The sequence below is a fragment of the Rhopilema esculentum genome, chromosome 15 (genome assembly GCF_057945365.1).
Source record: "Rhopilema esculentum isolate cy_ngs chromosome 15, ASM5794536v1, whole genome shotgun sequence".
NCBI classification, from domain to species: Eukaryota; Metazoa; Cnidaria; class Scyphozoa; order Rhizostomeae; family Rhizostomatidae; genus Rhopilema; species Rhopilema esculentum.
In genome coordinates this window covers 8411084-8428452 of record NC_142829.1, presented here as the reverse complement: position 1 = coordinate 8428452, position 17369 = coordinate 8411084, and the positions used below count along the sequence as shown (strand labels likewise).

The 17369-nt window shown below is 35.2% G+C and overlaps 1 protein-coding gene and 1 pseudogene across 1 annotated transcript; both read right to left on the bottom strand.

The window, feature by feature from the left end:
* Positions 1-34: 34 nt before the first annotated feature.
* On the bottom strand, positions 35-16750 carry LOC135685161 (chromatin modification-related protein MEAF6). Its single transcript, XM_065200988.2, has 8 exons — positions 16616-16750; positions 7515-7627; positions 6743-6833; positions 5947-5989; positions 5083-5148; positions 4261-4294; positions 3116-3170; positions 35-603 (listed from the first exon to the last, which is right to left on the bottom strand). Exons 1-8 carry the CDS (start codon positions 16694-16696, stop codon positions 577-579), a joined length of 510 nt encoding a protein of 169 aa, XP_065057060.2. The 5' UTR covers positions 16697-16750; the 3' UTR covers positions 35-576.
* LOC148958467 (uncharacterized) lies at positions 7634-11114 on the bottom strand (annotated as a pseudogene).
* Positions 16751-17369: the final 619 nt, after the last annotated feature.

Below are 17369 nucleotides of genomic sequence, written 5' to 3'. Positions count from 1 at the left end.
AAGAAAATGAGGTAACGAAAAACAAAGCATGGCATTTGATAGATGTGGAAATACTTATATTGCAACGTTTACAGATCGCAAGATCTAAAGTTAAAGCTCTAAACATACGAGGCTCTGCTGGAAGATCTAAAGATATGAGGACTAGTTTTCACAACATGCTTGATATTGCTTGATAAGAAACTTAAAAAGAAAATCAACTAATTTATTGTACAATTAAGTATGCAAAGTCTAAATAGCGGTTCTCTCTAAATAAGATGTTTCCTCTTTAGAGGAACAAAAATAGCTACTTGTGTCAAATAGTTATACATAAAGTGATTCCGTCAATAGAAGCACACAGATTCTAAGAAATATCTGACATCTTTTTAAAAAACGGCGGTGTAAACTGAAATAGTATTGCTGTAAAATAAGACCTTACACGAACAGAAAAGAGCACTAGGAATTCATTCAATCTTATCTTGTCTATTTCATGAGGTGAAAATTCCCTTATGCAGTTGTATTTCTACTTTCATTGGAGTGACACTGAAGAGGGTCCTTCTTTTGGTCAGTTTCATGCCATCTTTAAACCGGTATTTCATTTCAATCAACGTATCCATCATCTTTGTCCTTAAAAAGAACAATAAGCTAGTTTTAGATGCAGAAACACGATAGAGAACAAGATCAAAATAATGAAATTGGCAAATGCCATTTTTAACCAACGCAGCTGACTCCACCTAAAGTCACACTGCTCTATACAAGTTACAATACTGGCCACACTGAACAACCAAGGAAGACTTTGAGTTAACATGCATTAAAGAGTCTTTGTCAATATCAAGCCTCGTTCGTATAATTGGATCATATCCTATCATGCAATTCGCTATGAGCAAATATCCATATTCCATAAGGCCTTAAAAAATACAGCGGAGTCGCATGTTGCTAAGTTGAAAACATGGACGGTCAACAGTGTCCTTGCTATCCAAGACAAGAGGAAGCTTGTTTCTGCGAGTTGTTTCTCGTTGTTTACAAATTCATGCAGCAAATATTTTATTCATCCTTGCAATAAAAGTCGGAAGAGACCCATTCCATCACCATTTTGGAATGCAGCTGACTGTTTTGTCTCTGTATGCGGAGCGACAAGGATTCATGTTGACGAAGTCTCTTAAACGCGCGGTTTACACTCACAATTTTCCAACAAACTATTTGAGACCAAAAGTGCGAACGGGCATCCGATTTATTGCAACTTTCATTTTCCAATCTAATGCAACCACTGCGACCACTTACAGTCTTAGTAACAACTTAGTAACAACTTAGAGTTAACTGTATGACAACGACTGAATGAAATGTTTCTTTTACAGAGATAAACATCATGTTTGCGGACTAACAAAACCAAACAAGACAGTAGTCTAAAGCTGTACTTTGGTATTTTGGCTGAGGGCATACGTAGACTCAGCTAAACACCCTGTTTTGTGATTAAGCTATATCTCTGGAGACGTTGTGGATTTGACATACTTATTTGAACCCGATTATGAACATTATCATTAAACATTTATTACCACCATGCATCTCACTATTGTGTTTTTAGTATAACCAAGCTACATCTCTTATTATAATATCCCTATATTATCTTGATATTCCTCCTTTTTATTTTTCATTCACATTCTTCTCTTGAAATCGATCACCTATACACGTCAAATCGGGCATATGACCTAGATAGCTCCTTGTGAGTTCTTTTCATATGTCCGACAGCAAACATACTAAACTTCGAACTACCTACTGTATGTAGTTTTCCTGTTTTGTAAAAAAATAATTGTTACTTGTGGTTCAAGTATTAAATATAAATGTAGTAGTTAATTATTGCTGTGAATGAAATGTTTTGAGTTTTGAGTTTTTGAGTTTAATAACTGCCAACTCTTTAAAAAAGATTTATTACAGTAGAAGATAATGAGTCAATAAGTCTGTTAGATAAAATACTTGCATAAGAATTTAAAACCCTCTAAATGACACTTTATATCAAATCTTTCTTTTGTTCCCACTTGTTATTCCGATGCTGAGAATTTGTTGTTAGGTTTTTGCATCACATATGTTTATCATATTTTAGGTGTAACATCACCAATGGTCAGAGTGGAAGCAAAGTTGCTCTGAGATTATTAACAATCTATACCCCAGAGCAAGTCACAACCGGTGATATATGGTAGCTCGATATCCGAAAACAAATAGTAGATGGTATTGAGTTTCGCTAATAAATTGAGACCTTTTATTGGAGCGACATTAATAAGCTTTTTACGTTGGGTTGCATTTCCTTGAGTTTTGTTTCTTCAATACCTGCAGCTTGACACTGTCGTGAACATATGGACAATTCCATGAATGGACAATGTCGTTCTTAATCAGGATTTGATCTTTGAACCCTGCAAAGGGTTATTCTAATGCAGCAAGCTATTTAGCGTATTGTATGTTTAGCGCACTGATTAAATATCTGAGCTTTCGATCTGGCCAGCCTTCGATCTAACAAACAAAGCGCAATAGTTCGTCAACAGAGGTATCTCATTTGTCATTTCAGAAAACAAAATTAAGGAAAAAACAATATATCACTAGGAAAAAACTTAACAAAGTGAGTACCGCTTCAACAGACCGAGGAACCAAAAACCTCAAAAAGCTGATACGGACAAACCAAAGAAAACACTTCTCTCCACTTCATCAAAAGGCTAACTTATACTATCAACAAACTGTGTATGGCGCACACACAACACACGTTTGAAGCTCTTGTTTAGGCAACTCCAAAAATAAAAAGCTATCTAGAGCCAATGTTTCACCTCGGAAATAGGCGATAAACTTTGAGATTAAGGAAGTGGCAAAGAAACCCTCGTGCAAGGAGGGTAGGGGCGGGAATTTAAGACTTTTACAGAAATTTCGAAGGTATCTATATTTGGTTGTCAAAGAAGTTGTTTTAGTTTTGATAAATAGTCAATAGATTTTGGAATCAATCTCTCTACACCAGGGAGAAGGCAGTTTCCTCTACTGGGCAAGGATATCTACGCCGGTTTAGACTTGCCACTGAGCTGATACAATTCTGGCAAACTAGATCGTGAATAAAGCTTAGAAATGAAAAGAAGAAGTAAATTAAAGTATAAAGATCACTTACATCCATTTCAACGTCTTTATTCTTACCAACAGATTTCTTTAATTTCAACTCGATTCTAGACAGAGAACGAATAAATTGAACTTGTGTTAGTAAAGCTACAACTATACCCGAGAAAAGATACTATGAGAGAAGCGAAAAGATCTTGACCGTGTTCTCTATGAAAGCAGCTTTGACAAACTATACCTACTAATAGGACCCTGTTCAGTCTTTCTATACCCTCATGTTTGTTTATGAAATGCAACTTCCGAGAAAATCAACGCCATACCAAAACTGTTACAGTTCTCATCCATAGTTGCATAACATTAGCTCCACTGTTGTTGGTATTTGTGAAAGACCCATATGGGTTTTCAATCAGGGCGGACACATGAGAGGGGGGGGGGGGGTTGCAGACCTATTGTTTTAATAAGATGACGTCACATTTTCTCATTGTTTTAGAACAAAAAAACAATTGTTTTCCAAAATATTGGGGCAGCGACCACCCCTCCTCGCCCCCAGGTGTCTGCCACTGTTTTCAATATCACTTACGATTAAGATCATTAGCAAATTGAAATAAAATGTCTAAGTTCAAATAATCGCAGAGATAGCGCCATAGCAGCATGGTCACTATCAATATTCTAAGATTTTAAGGAGTTCCCCAGATAAAATTATGTTAGACATGATCTAAAGAGGAACAGAGAAACCGATCTAAATATTTCATTCATTTCCCTAGCCTGTCGGACCCTTCTGATTAGAAGATAGGGACATCATTTTATTTCGCGGTAAGGAAAATTGATATTAAGGAAGGAAAAAGGATTTTAGGTTTTCGGTGCTCATAAAGCAACAAAATTAAAAGCAAATACCAGGTCATTGACACTAACTTCCTAATAAACATTTTGTGGTTCAGAATTCACTAATAAATATTGTTTGCATGATGTTTCACAACGCATTTTGAAAATGCCAGCTTATAGGTATGCATACACTGCCCAATCATACCAGTGAATCTAAAAATTCCCCAGAACCGAAATATCATTAAAAGCTTTAAACTACATGAAGATTACTAGGTTAAACTCGGGGGAAACAATACAACTTTATACATACAGTGATGACATACAGTGATGAAGGAAAAATCAAACAAAAAAACAGAAACTACAAGAATGCAGACTAACCTGTGACGTGAACCTTTTTTTCTTTTGTGGCCAGCTGCAAAAACAAATATATTTTATAAATATTGTACCATAAAGGGATTTGTGACAAAGAAACCAGTATGAAAGCAGAATAAAACAACGCACTAGTTTTGGTGTCGCTTTATGAATGCCACCACCATTTTAAGGTATCGAAAATTTCATGGGTGGACAATTTGGTCTCCTGCGCACCAGGGACGACCGGTTTTACTTGCGGGAGACCGCTTACCGTTACAAAGGGTAACCGCCGAGCGACCAAATCGAAAGAGCTGCTGGTCTCCTACCGGGGGAACACCATTTTACCGAAATTGTCCACCCCTGAAGTCCTACTCTATTTTAACAATTCTAGAACCTCGATAATAAAATAAGATACAAGATTTTTAAGGTAACTCTGAACAGAGTTTTCTGAATCAACGGCATCTGAGATTTATTGGTAAACAAACATTATACGAAATACTGTAGGGAAAAAAAAAAGACCGAAAAGAAAAAATTAATTGATAAGCAATGACTTTTCTAAACAAATAAGAAAGCATCCTTAATCTTAAGTTGGTAGAATGTAGAGTTTACTTTCTAAATAGAAAAATATTGGGGAACAAAATGCAGGAACACGAATCCTGGAAATTTCAGGAATTGAGAAAATTCTTTATAAATTCACTTTTTTGCTCACGAATTTTTCTCAAAGAACATAATATATAAATAGAATTACACCCAGAGCTAATTTTATGGCAAAGAAAAAAAACTGTTTTAATATTCAAATGATTAAAAGATCATCAAAGTAGCAACATAATAATCTTTGAAGATACTAACATCTTATTTTTCCAGACTGTGTTGGTTGTGGTGCTATGCTGCTTGTTTCAGAAAGGGCAGGTTCTCCTGTAATCGGTAAAAGCATTAGTGTTGAGCAGTTTGCCTTAAAGACATAGGCTCATTGTCAAATAACTGATAACTAAAGGCAGTGAGAGTGGTTATATTTATACGACAACATGTCAATCGTGCTTCAAAAAATCATTTGACTGTAAAATTAATCTTGGGACCGGAATAGACGGGGAGGCGGAGATAAACAGGGTGGGTGGAAAAATTCTCAAATCCCAATAAACAGGCCGCTGGAGAAAACGGGGTGGGTGTGAATTTCACAAATCCAAACAGACAGGGTGTCTCGAATAGATGGGATGGGCGGGAAAATTTCAAAATGATAATAAACGTTGTGAATAGCTAGCACTCCCCTTAAATTGGAAACAGAAGGGACATAAACAAGACAGTGGATTCTTAAAACACAAAAAATGTGTTTATAACATAAAAAGTTTTTAAAAATATTCTCAATTTTTCCTTTTGATGCCCTTTTTTCGCTAGGACGAGGTTCGTTCATTCCTAATACATGAAGCTGGCGAAGAATAAATAGGGGGTTTCGAATAAGAATTTCATCAGTGGATATTTTTCGAAAAATTAATAGAAAAGTTGAAAAACAACATACCGTCATCCCTGATTATATAAAATACAAATGTAAAACTTTGACATTCTTTAACTCTTCATTTTATCTTCACATGGAAATTGTAAACTTATTCTCAATCCTATTTCTACCTTACAAAACAAAATGACCCATAATTCCTTACTTAAACTTGTAAATGCTTCCCCAATTTCTTGCAATAACAAAAGAGTAGAATGCATACATACGTTTGTCAGGTTGGGGTTCGGCTAAACCCATACTTGCCACAGCCTAGATAGGAAAACATTACGTGTGAGAAATACTCAAATAACTGAGCAACGACTTATTCAGAAATCTCTGAAATAGATTTTGGATCCTTCTTTCAAAATGAAACTTTCTGAAGAAACGAAACCTAGTACGGACTAAGAAAATATTTTGAAACTCAATGATATTTTCTAAATCTTTGGTAGAAGATGCATTCGCAACTACATCTTATTGTTCTTTGATTAGTTATTTACTGTTAAAGGGGCACGTCTAAAGTCACAGTTGAAGCAGTGGTTGGTATTCCTGTAGCACAAACTCAGATACCTCTCTCCTCCACCCTTCTATTAGGTCTACTTTCATTCCTATGAACACTGCCAAATATCATTCTTAGGTTTCGTCATTGATAAGGCCATACTTTTTTTTTTCTTTATATCATTCAAAAAAAACTCTAAATAATACATGATACAACTACTGTGCCCATCCTGGTGGTAATAGAAACTGGGTCATCGGAGTTCCCTCCAAGGACGGGCACTTACAATTTGAATTTTATATTCAAAGGAAGAAAAGCCAACAAAGCAAAGAAAACAAACATAGAATGAACAACAACGAAAATGTTACATTCTGCCTCACACTCAATGACGGGCCATACTTCAATTGCACAGACATCTTTTAATACAGCATAACAACAGTATCACAGAAAATAGTACTTTATAACAAACTTTAAACACAAGCCTGGTAATTTAACAAGAAGAAAAAACAATTATAATTCATAATGCTTACTGCATACGATGTGATTGAAGACTTTGAGAAAAGCCTTTCAGACTCTTTAAATTTTCTGTTCCTTTTCTCCACTTTTTGGTTGGGTCCAGTTCTAAAATAATGTTAAGCTAGTTACAAGCTGTTTTGTGTGATCTTTAGAACAAATTATCAATCAATCAAATTATAAAAAAGTATCAGAGAAAATATAACAAAAGTCAATATTGCACATTATCATATAACAGAATTATAAAATATCTTATTATATCAAATTTTATTCATACTTCCTTAACATATTAAATGCTTGAGACCTACTGTTCTACCTGATCATTTCTTTTGGTCTCAGTAATTTTTCTAATTATTGCTTAACATTCTGGTCGAGACTCGGCTCAATATAAAAACTTTGCTACTTTGCAATAATATTATACAATCAAGATTCAAGGTATTAACAACATGATACCATGCCAAACAACAAAGTTTGGATTTGAATAACAAAATAATGAAGTTAGTTCTGTATTTGTATCAAATGTTGGGAGATGCACTGCTAGGGGCGCATCGTCCTGAGCCAGAGCATTGTATGGTAGAAGGGCCAGTTTCTTTCCACAAGGCTTTTTACCTCCCTAAGATGTTTCAACTAGGTAACCATTTTCGGCTGAGTGAACTGAGTGCCATCTGCGAGATGGGATCGAACCCTGGACCCTGAACATGATGACATGATATAAAACAATAATGATAAAATTTTGCATTGAAATACAAATTCTTATATTATTCTGGTATTAGTAAAAAACAGTAATACCTGCTAGTGAGAAGCCTGTCCCATCCTCTAATGATATTGCCATAAAGCTGTGTGTCTTCCAAATAACTGCCTTCAAATGCATAAATTTGTCTCTCAAGGTTGGCAAGGTTTTCCTTAAAAACAAAAATTCATGATGCAATATCTTCAAAAACATAGCAGCTACTAGTAAGAAATCAAACTAATCTTTATCTCTAAAATCACGAAAATTCCTTTACAGTGCATCTCTGAGTTTCATGCTTGATGCAATGATAAGATAACTCAACAGTGCAGCCCCTTCATAGGTATAATTTACAGCTGGCTTGTGGATCAATGTTTATTAAAAAATATAAATGATGATAAATTAACTTTAAAGTGTATTAACTTATGATTAAAATATTTAATAGCTGGACTATCAAAATAATATTTTACTCTGAAAATCTATTCCAACTAGTCTTTGTTTGATTACAACTAGGGAAAAAAAGCCTGTGGAAACTTTTTTAAGCCCAACAGCAAAAAAGGTTTGGAGGATGCTACAGAAAAATATAGTAAGAGATGGGTTGGAGAGTATTTGCAAAATAAGCCAATTTGTTTACAAAATCTTAGAAAGCTTAAAAAAGTGTAAACATGCACACATGAAAAGCTTTCATTTGAAACTCCTCTCACATTCTTTCCTGATTTTGCCTTTCAGAAAACTCTAACTGTTTCAAGTATATTCTGAACAGCTTTTTTGTCTAAGTTGCAGATATTATTACTAGAAGCATGCCAAGAACACCAAAGTTGCCTCTAGACTATATTAGTAACAAAAATCAAAACTCTCTATTTCTTTTTCCTGTCACCTAAGAGGTCGAGGAAATAATTCTAAACCTTAATCTGTCAAAATCTGTTGGACCACACAGTATCTTCATCAACTTTTTTAAAATTCTAGGCCCTCACATCTCTCAAGCCCTAGCTAAACTCGTCAATCAATCTTACCTTAAAGTCATCTTTCCTTCTAAACTCAAGCTAGCTAAGGTAATCTCTATTTACAAAAAAGATGACTCCAAAATAGCCTCTAATGACCTATCTCTCCATTACCTCTATTCAGAAAATTGTATGAGAGTTTAATGTACAGAAGACTTTACTTCTTTCTCACCTTCCACACAACAATACCTCCTCAGTCATTTTCGTTTAGCACCTGCGATTGCACCCGCACACGCATGCTTTTCATCACACGCGCAAACAGGTGTTTTTGCAGTTTTCTGTTAACATCAATTTCCCATGGTGTCATGATTGTTTATCCTTTTCCCTTGTTACTTGATTAGGAATTTTGACCAGAATATGATTTATCCAATTTTCGAAAGTGATGTTTGGCTCAACTTAGCATCTCGTCTTTCAGCTAAGTCGCCAGCCATTAGCATGCTAAGTGTAATAAATGATTTCCTGTCAAAACATAATTGTGCCCTGAGAGCAAGTAGCTGTAGGAAACAATTTTTATTTGCTCTTGTAACTTTGGAGAGTAACGATGACTTTTGAAAGATGGCTGCTAAGGGAAACAAAATCTGTTATGTATTTATTGAATTGAGCTTTGCTCTTGCACGTATTCGAGTGGCTTTTACCTTTCTTGTTCCTTTTACCAATTGTATCAGGTTATCACTTGGGTCATTCCATATCAAAGGGGGACACCAATGTAACCAACCCTCTCAGAATTGTCCAATTTTTTGTAGTGTTGTTCACACTAACGAGATAGGAGCTTCCTGCAAATTTCAGCTCAATACCTTCATTTGTTCCAGAATGAGAGCCACTTGAAATTTGCACCAAATTCGCTCGAACTTCTCAAATCCGCCATTTTGAATTTTTGCCGCAAGTCTTTTTGGCAAAATTTAATGTCTCTTTTGGAATTTTGCACTGAAAATGTCTCTTCTGGGTAAATCAATACTTAGGAATTTGAAAATGACATCAGAAACCTGCTAACATCTACAGAAAAGCAATGAAATGTCTGTATCCAAGGGTTGCTTTTGTCCTTAGCAACTACGCTACCCCCATTCATGTCACTTTTTGACAATGTTGCCAAAATGTGACAATTCCCAACTTTTGTATATTGAATATATAGTGTCTTAGCTTGACAAGAGCAAAAAATCAGAGATAGTATTTTTTCTTTTTTTGAGATATCTTTGTTTCAAAATGTCAGATTTTAATGAAAAAGTTTCAAAATTTGTATGGTCTGATAAGGAGATTATTCAGAACAGAGCATTTTCTTAAAAGTCCAAATACAAACTTATTGCTGGAAGTAAGTGGGAATGGTTTCAATATTGCAAAATAACTTGCCACTAATAAATTTTAATAACTAAAAGTACTTAATAAATGCTTTATTAATTAAAGTCTAACAATGGATTCAGTTCAAATATTCTTCAATTTTTACAGTGTCAGCAGTTTCTAAGGAATAATTCCTTCCTGAGTTTGTCAGTGGAAATGGTGCACTCACTGTCATTAGAATATTCACATTTGGAACCCAGCAAACATCATCTCTGTTTGGCCATTCAAAATGTTGTGAGGGAAATTGAGGATGCATAAAACGGATTTGGACATCTTCGGTATCTATGTCTGCTTGACAAACAACACCAAGCCAAATAGCTTCATCGTATCGTGAAATGACGAATTTTCCTGGATTTAAGTCATCTAGTATTTCAATTATTTCTGGCTGGTTGGAGAAATTGAACTTGATTCCATAGTTGGCATCTTCAGACAACCTCTTTGCCCCAATTTCATTTATTCCTAGCGGAACAAACTGGTGGTAGCTTCTTGTACCAGGCACTGTTCTAGAAAACAAAAAACGCTCCTTCAGTTGTTCTCTTTTTTGATCTACTTCACCTCTACCTATGAACTGAAATTGGATTCCAATAATCTCCTCCTTGCAAAAATCAAACATTTCCCTTGCCGTAAGAATTTGGTTCTCCTTGTGTCGCTGCAAACTTGCCTTAGCCACAATTCTTTTCACCGTACCACCTATGCCATCACAAGGTGATTTACCGTGACTGGTGGCAAAAAATTCCATTTACAATCCATTCCAAAATCATTCTGATGGTGGCACAAGTTTAAGAAATTTTTACAGTTCTTATATTGCCCTGCGCAACCATCAGAAAAATAATGAATGGATTTAATGGTATCAGAAATGTTTCTTTTAATATAATCCACTGTGCAGCTCATTATTTGATAAACCATTGTGACGTCATGATCCAAGTCATCAGAGATGAAACATATGGAGTCCGAAACAAGAACAGAACTATCACTGAAGCGATGGTAAACCACTATGGGATGGAGTGTGCATTGTTTCTGATTCCAGTGGTAACTTTGTATTTCATCCTGAATCAGAAACTTGTAATTTTCAGCAAAATCACCTAATACTATAACCTCAGTATGTTCCAAATTATCTTTCAGTTCTTTTAAATAATTTGCTTGCGACTTTGCAATGTAGGAGTGTGCTGTTATTGCATCTAATTTTTCGCACAAAACTTCAATGAACTCTTCCACTGTTGCAGTAACCGAAATCAATTCTGCACGATCAGTGGTGGTCCATTGTTTGTATGTTATGCACTCTTCCATATCATCAATGTTTTCCCTTTCAACATCACTTTCTTCATCACGTCATAAAATCATTAGAATACTCTCAAAAAGAATGATTGTTTGCACTTACAACAAAATCATCCTCAACCAGACAACAGATTGTTGTGAATATTTGTTCACACTTCTGTTTAAAAAACAAAGGTGACAGTGCATTAGTGTACTCAGAGCTGATTGGAAAATTACACTCATCTTTCTGTAAGAAACTCCATATAGCTTGAGTTTCCGACATTTAAGACGTCATCAAAAACCTGTGTGACGTCATCAAAAACCTTTTTTAGAATTTTTGAATTTTAACCACATAGCGTAAAAGATCACCATAAAATACTTTCAAATACGCAAAATTGGCCAAATATGTCTTAAATCGGTTGAAATTTGGCTAATGAAAGATTTGAAGTTTGCTAACGAATCACTGTTATTTTGGCTCTGTTCATGAAGTTATGAACAGAGACCAAAAGACACAGGTTTGATGGGGAGAGAACCAATAAACATGTGGCCATATCTCTGACCTTTCGTAATACACTTGCCTGATTTTGCAAATTTAGAGGTATTTCATGATGCTCTTTCAGGTTATGGGATCCAAATTAGAAAATTCTAAAAAAAAATTTTTTGACGTCATCACTTTAGAACTCTATTGTGTTTCAAAGTAAATATCTTCCAGATTGCCTTTTGTTTTAAGATAATTTCCCCAAAGGTACTATCTGATCTAACCCCACCCACCATAAAACCTTGTCGTTTTTTGCATAAGGTAAGTCTTTAATTGGCCCCGGATGAATTTTGCAAAATAAGTTTGGGCTTATTCAAGAGAAGGCTTATTATTCAAAGGGGGCTTCTACAAGAGGGCTTATTCTAAGGAGGTTTATTCAGTTGGTCATACTTAATTTTGTGGTAGATATAAACAAAAGTATAAATACTGACATTACTTGCAAAATTCTGTCTTATCTAAGAAACTAATTCGTTATTACCAACTTGCGGGGTTGGGGCCTCATTAACAGGTAGAGGCTTGACTGAGGAATTCAGTATATTAAAGATACTAATTGCTGGGTTCCATATGTGAATATTCTAATGACAGTGACTGCACCATTTCCACTGACAAACTCAGGAAGGAATTATTCCTTAGAAACTGCTGACACTGTAAAAATTGAAGAATATTTGAATTGAATCCATTGTTAGACTTTAATTAATAAAGCATTTATTAAGTACTTTTAGTTATTAAAATTTATTAGTGGCAAGTTATTTTGCAATATTGAAACCATTCCCACTTACTTCCAGCAATAAGTTTGTATTTGGACTTTTAAGAAAATGTTCTGTTTTGAATAATCTCCTTATCAGACCATACAAATTTTGAAACTTTTTCATTAAAATCTGACATTTTGAAACAAAGATATCTCAAAAAAAGAAAAAATACTATCTCTGATTTTTTGCTCTTGTCAAGCTAAGACACTATATATTCAATATACAAAAGTTGGGAATTGTCACATTTTGGCAACATTGTCAAAAAGTGACATGAATGGGGGTAGCGTAGTTGCTAAGGACAAAAGCAACCCTTGGATACAGACATTTCATTGCTTTTCTGTAGATGTTAGCAGGTTTCTGGTGTCATTTTCAAACTCCTAAGTATTGATTTACCCAGAAGAGACATTTTCAGTGCAAAATTCCAAAAGAGACATTAAATTTTGCCAAAAAGACTTGCGGCAAAAATTCAAAATGGCGGATTTGAGAAGTTCGAGCGAATTTGGTGCAAATTTCAAGTGGCTCTCATTCTGGAACAAATGAAGGTATGGAGCTGAAATTTGCAGGAAGCTCCTATCTCATTAGTGTGAACAACACTACAAAAAATTGGACAATTCTGAGAGGGTGGGTTACATTTCCAATATTTTTGTCCCCCTTTGATATGGAATGACCCACTTTTTAAATTTTAATTTTCTTACAAGTGCGATCGCACGCGCAAATTTGTTAACATGCAATTTGGATTCAAGGAAAATCATTCCCTTTCATAATACACTTATTTGTATACTGAAGTTGTGAGGTCAACTCGTGATAGTAAAAGATATGGCTGTGGTATATTTCTTAATTTACAAACAAAGCCTTTGATACTGTCAATCACAATACTTTGCTCTCGAAACTTGAAGGCTATAGTATCAGAGGAAATGCCCTCAGATGGTTTGCTTCATATCTATCAGACAGAACCCAATATGTTTCAATTAATGGAACTAACTCTGATTGTATGAATGTTAATTGTGATGTACCTCAGGGATGGGTACTTGGACCTCTTCTCTTTCTAGTTTTCATTAATGACTTGCCTAATGTTTCAAGAATGCCATCATTTACTATTATACAGAAACTTTTGATAAACTTGTTAAAGAATGGCTTGATGTCAATGAACTATCATTGAATATAGACAAAACTAATCATGTTATCTTCCATTCTACCTCATCATCATACATCCAGGCACCTTAATTAAAATAGGAAAAAACACATCACCGGAGTCAAATATGTTAAATTTCTAGGTCTTCTACTTGATAAAAACCTGAGCTGGAAGTATCACCATGGAAAACTTTCCAAAAATTGGCAAGAACATGTGCATTGTCTTCATAATTCGAAATCTTCTTATATCTGATTCACTGACATGTATCTACAGTGCTTTGTTCATGCCTTTTTTACAATATGACATCACCGTTTGGGGACAAACATATGGCTCATGGAGCCAATATAGTATTTAGGTTGCAAAAAAGCTGTCATAGCTATTTCACACCAACCCTCTTGTCCTCCTTCTCTTCCCCTTTTTAAAAAAATCAAACTTCTCAAACTTCAAGACATTTTTCAGCTGAGACTGTTAAAATTTGTTTTTGAATCTAATAACACAAAAACTCTCTCTTGCTTTCATGATTAGTTTATAAACTACTGAGAGAGTTTCCTCTTTTAAATAATTTCCTGTGTACAATACTAGCTTGTTTCTCTACTCCGTATTTGTTTTGTAATGTTTACATTATTAAACTTTTTACATTCTTTATACTTAAAAAACTTGGATAAATGTGAACTGACAACAAATGAACTGAACTGAATAAAATGAACAACCAAAAAGTATAAACAGGCACAGTTAACTTCAGTGACTGTAAATAGAGTGTGACTGTAAGCAGAGCTAAATTGAATAGTGTTGCAAACTAGGGTCTAAAATATTAAGCCGGGTGACTATAAGCAGAGTGGACTGTAACCAGATTCATCTTTCCTAAAGCTGACATCTATTACATTTCCCAAACACCAGTTAATTGTGGAGAGCACCATATTTTTTTAATTTTCTTCAAGTCAAGAGACATGTCGCCATATGGTTCACAAATCACTTTTACTTTTTTCAAATAGTAAATCTTTGCAAAAGATTAAGAAGACGCAATAAACAACCAAATTACAATTTATTGTTGGAAATTTTCTCAAAACAATTAAAGCCTTTTTGTAAAAATTTGTGTGTACTTTTGGTAGAGCTAATGTACACAATACTTTCACCTCACAGAAAAAATTTTAGTTCTGTTTCCCAGGTTGCCAAGGGAAAAATAAATTTTGCAGCTCTGCCATATATTCTGTTTTTCCTGCCTTTATATCTATCATTAAGAAGCCTAGGATTGTTATTCGGATACCGTACACATAACAGTTTTAGTGTCTGAAATGGAAGGTACAAGGATAGCTGGTTGCTGACCACAGCTGTTACGCCGCGGAAGTCAGGACAGCATAGGCCCGTTCCCTGACCGCATCGGAGAAAATCGAAGATATCTCGAAATTTGAAAAAGCAATAGAGAAGCTGTTTTTTGTTTTGAACTCAGCATTAAATTCTGTACTAGAAAGTTGTAATAGAATTCTAATTGCCTTTCAGGGTTTTTTACAAAAAAATTTGGTTTCCCTGAATGGGCTTCCCGCGAATTTCTTCAACAGAATTTGTCTACGGTACCACTGCCAAAGCCAACCAAACAAGGCTAATTGGAAATATTTTTGTATTGAACTCTCTGAAGAGGTAGAAAATAAATGAAAATAGCATTTAATTATTTTTTTTTAATTTTTTTACCTTCAAATTGATATTTTCATCGCTCCTGACGGAGAAGCCGAAGAGATATGCACTGCGAGGCGGCCTCGCAGCTTTGAGAATCACTAGGAAAACATTAAGTTTTAGGCCGACCGGGTCGTCGAAAATCAGCTCGCGCTTCCACAGACAGGCTTATTTTGCTAGAAAAACATACCAATGACTCTTCATTTGTAGGAGAATAAAATTTTTGGGGTGCCCTCTCAGACAGAAAAACCGTTGACATTCAAATTTCACGCGAGCGCACAGAAAGCTGATTTGTAACTGGTTTCCACCAAATGCTGACCAGGGCACCCCACCAGGTTTTTAGCCTCGTTTTTAATCTTATTCATGCAAAAGAAATGAAGTATTCATCGTCTATCGTTTGGAAGCGCCCGAGAAAACATTGAGGAGCACTTTGGCCTAAAATCGCGATCGCGTCGGAAATTTACGAAAGTGGTGATTCTTTAAAAATCTTCCCCTAAAACCTGATAAAATTCAGCAAACAACAAATAAACGAAATGAAATAAACAGAGGATGGTCTTTGTTTTAAAATTATTTGCAATTTTCTGCAATAGATCTACGATTTTATACTTAATTTTGAAAATCATTCAATTTTCGAAAGTTGCGTGTTGCGGTCTGTTAAATGGCAAAATATTGGCTGTCCTCATTTCCCCGAGAACAATAGGCGTAACAGCCGTGTGACTACAGACCCACGAGTCCATGGTTTGAGTCTCTGACATAACCAAGCTTTCCCTCAGAGTGAGGAGTGTTGCCATCTCTATGTAATTCCAGGCATAGGAATCATGAGGTGTGGACACATCAAGAGGATTGTAAGGACCAGGACACTGCTTGCTAAGCAAAGCTTCTCAGTACCCTGAAACTACCTTCGGAAGCTAGGTAGCAAACAAAACAAAACAATACAATACAATACAATACAATACAATACAATACAATTTTAAAGTGCACTTTTAGTCTTCTGTTGATAGACAGTTGGCTAAGAATTCTTTCACTGCTTCATGTATGTATACCAAGTGAACCTTTGCTGATTACAAGACTTTAGCATCAAAATTAATCGTATAATAGCCTCCACTTGCATCATATTTTACGACTTTGCCCAACTTGACATCATCAAAGAATGATAAAATTAAACGCGACGTCGCAAACCCCGTGGTATATGATGTTTTCCGATATTTGTTATAAACAACGCTGTAAAACCTTTCTAGGTCTGTATTTCTAGGCGGAATGTGAAAAAAAGCTTTTCAGCATGGTATATTAAGAATTTGGCTTACTGAAGGAAGACTGTGCCTATGGACCAGGCATAACGAAAGAGTTGGAAATGATATTATGGTGGAGTGGAGACACGAAACAACGTTCAAAACAATTACATAGGGCCACACTACATCAGTTCTCGTTAGATAAATGATGCAGAAATAATCTGACAGATAAAGAAATGATTTATATATCAAATGATTACCGCTAGTTCTTCTTTGTGCTTCAGAAGCTCCGCTAATTCAGATCTTGTATCTAATTGTTTTCCTCCATTTTCACCCGCCATTTTGGTATCTATTCAGTTGTCTCGATTTCACAAGCTCCTCCACAATAATTTATCAGGCTCCTTAGCACAATATTCGGAAATTTCATGGGTGTGGTGGGGCGAAGCCCCCCCTTCCCCCCAAAAAAAATTACTGGAAAAATTTAAATTTCTGCCTATAAATTTCTGTGTCCGAAAATGTGGAAAATGGTGAGTGAAGACTTAGAAGAGTTAAATAATGCGAAAACTTGTTTGAGAAATCTCAATCTTTGACTTCTTTTCAATTACAATTGCTCTGACGAGTTTTCCTTATATCTTCCGAAGTCATATAACTATTTCAAGTGAAAAATACGTGTCTGTTAAATTGACTTTATTGCTACCCCGCGCAAAATGACCAATTAACGCTTCTGTACACAAAACTTAAACAATAGGCTAAAAGCTTTGATTGTCAGATAAATATTCGCTATGGTTAACATTTATTCGAATATTTTTTCTCTGCATTTTTCATGTGGTTCATCGATTCTGTACGCGTGAATGCGTTGATTTTTATGCCCGATTCTTGAGGTTTTGACAGTATGAATGCAGTAAGGAAATTCGTTTGTCATTATAACATATGACATCTAAATTTGAGAAAAAAATACATTTGGAGGCTGAAAAAAGTTTGCCATAGAGAAAAAATGTTCCAATCAATCAATCA

Coding starts and splice junctions, on each gene's coding strand:
- LOC135685161 (XM_065200988.2), bottom strand. CDS start 16,696: ATGGCGGGTGAAAATGGAGGAAAACAATTAGATACAAGATCTGAATTA. Junction 4,295..5,082: donor ACAGTCTGGAAAAATAAGAT/GTTAGTATCTTC, acceptor TTGTTTTTGCAG/CTGGCCACAAAAGAAAAAAA. Junction 604..3,115: donor ATAAAGACGTTGAAATGGAT/GTAAGTGATCTT, acceptor GTTCTTTTTAAG/GACAAAGATGATGGATACGT.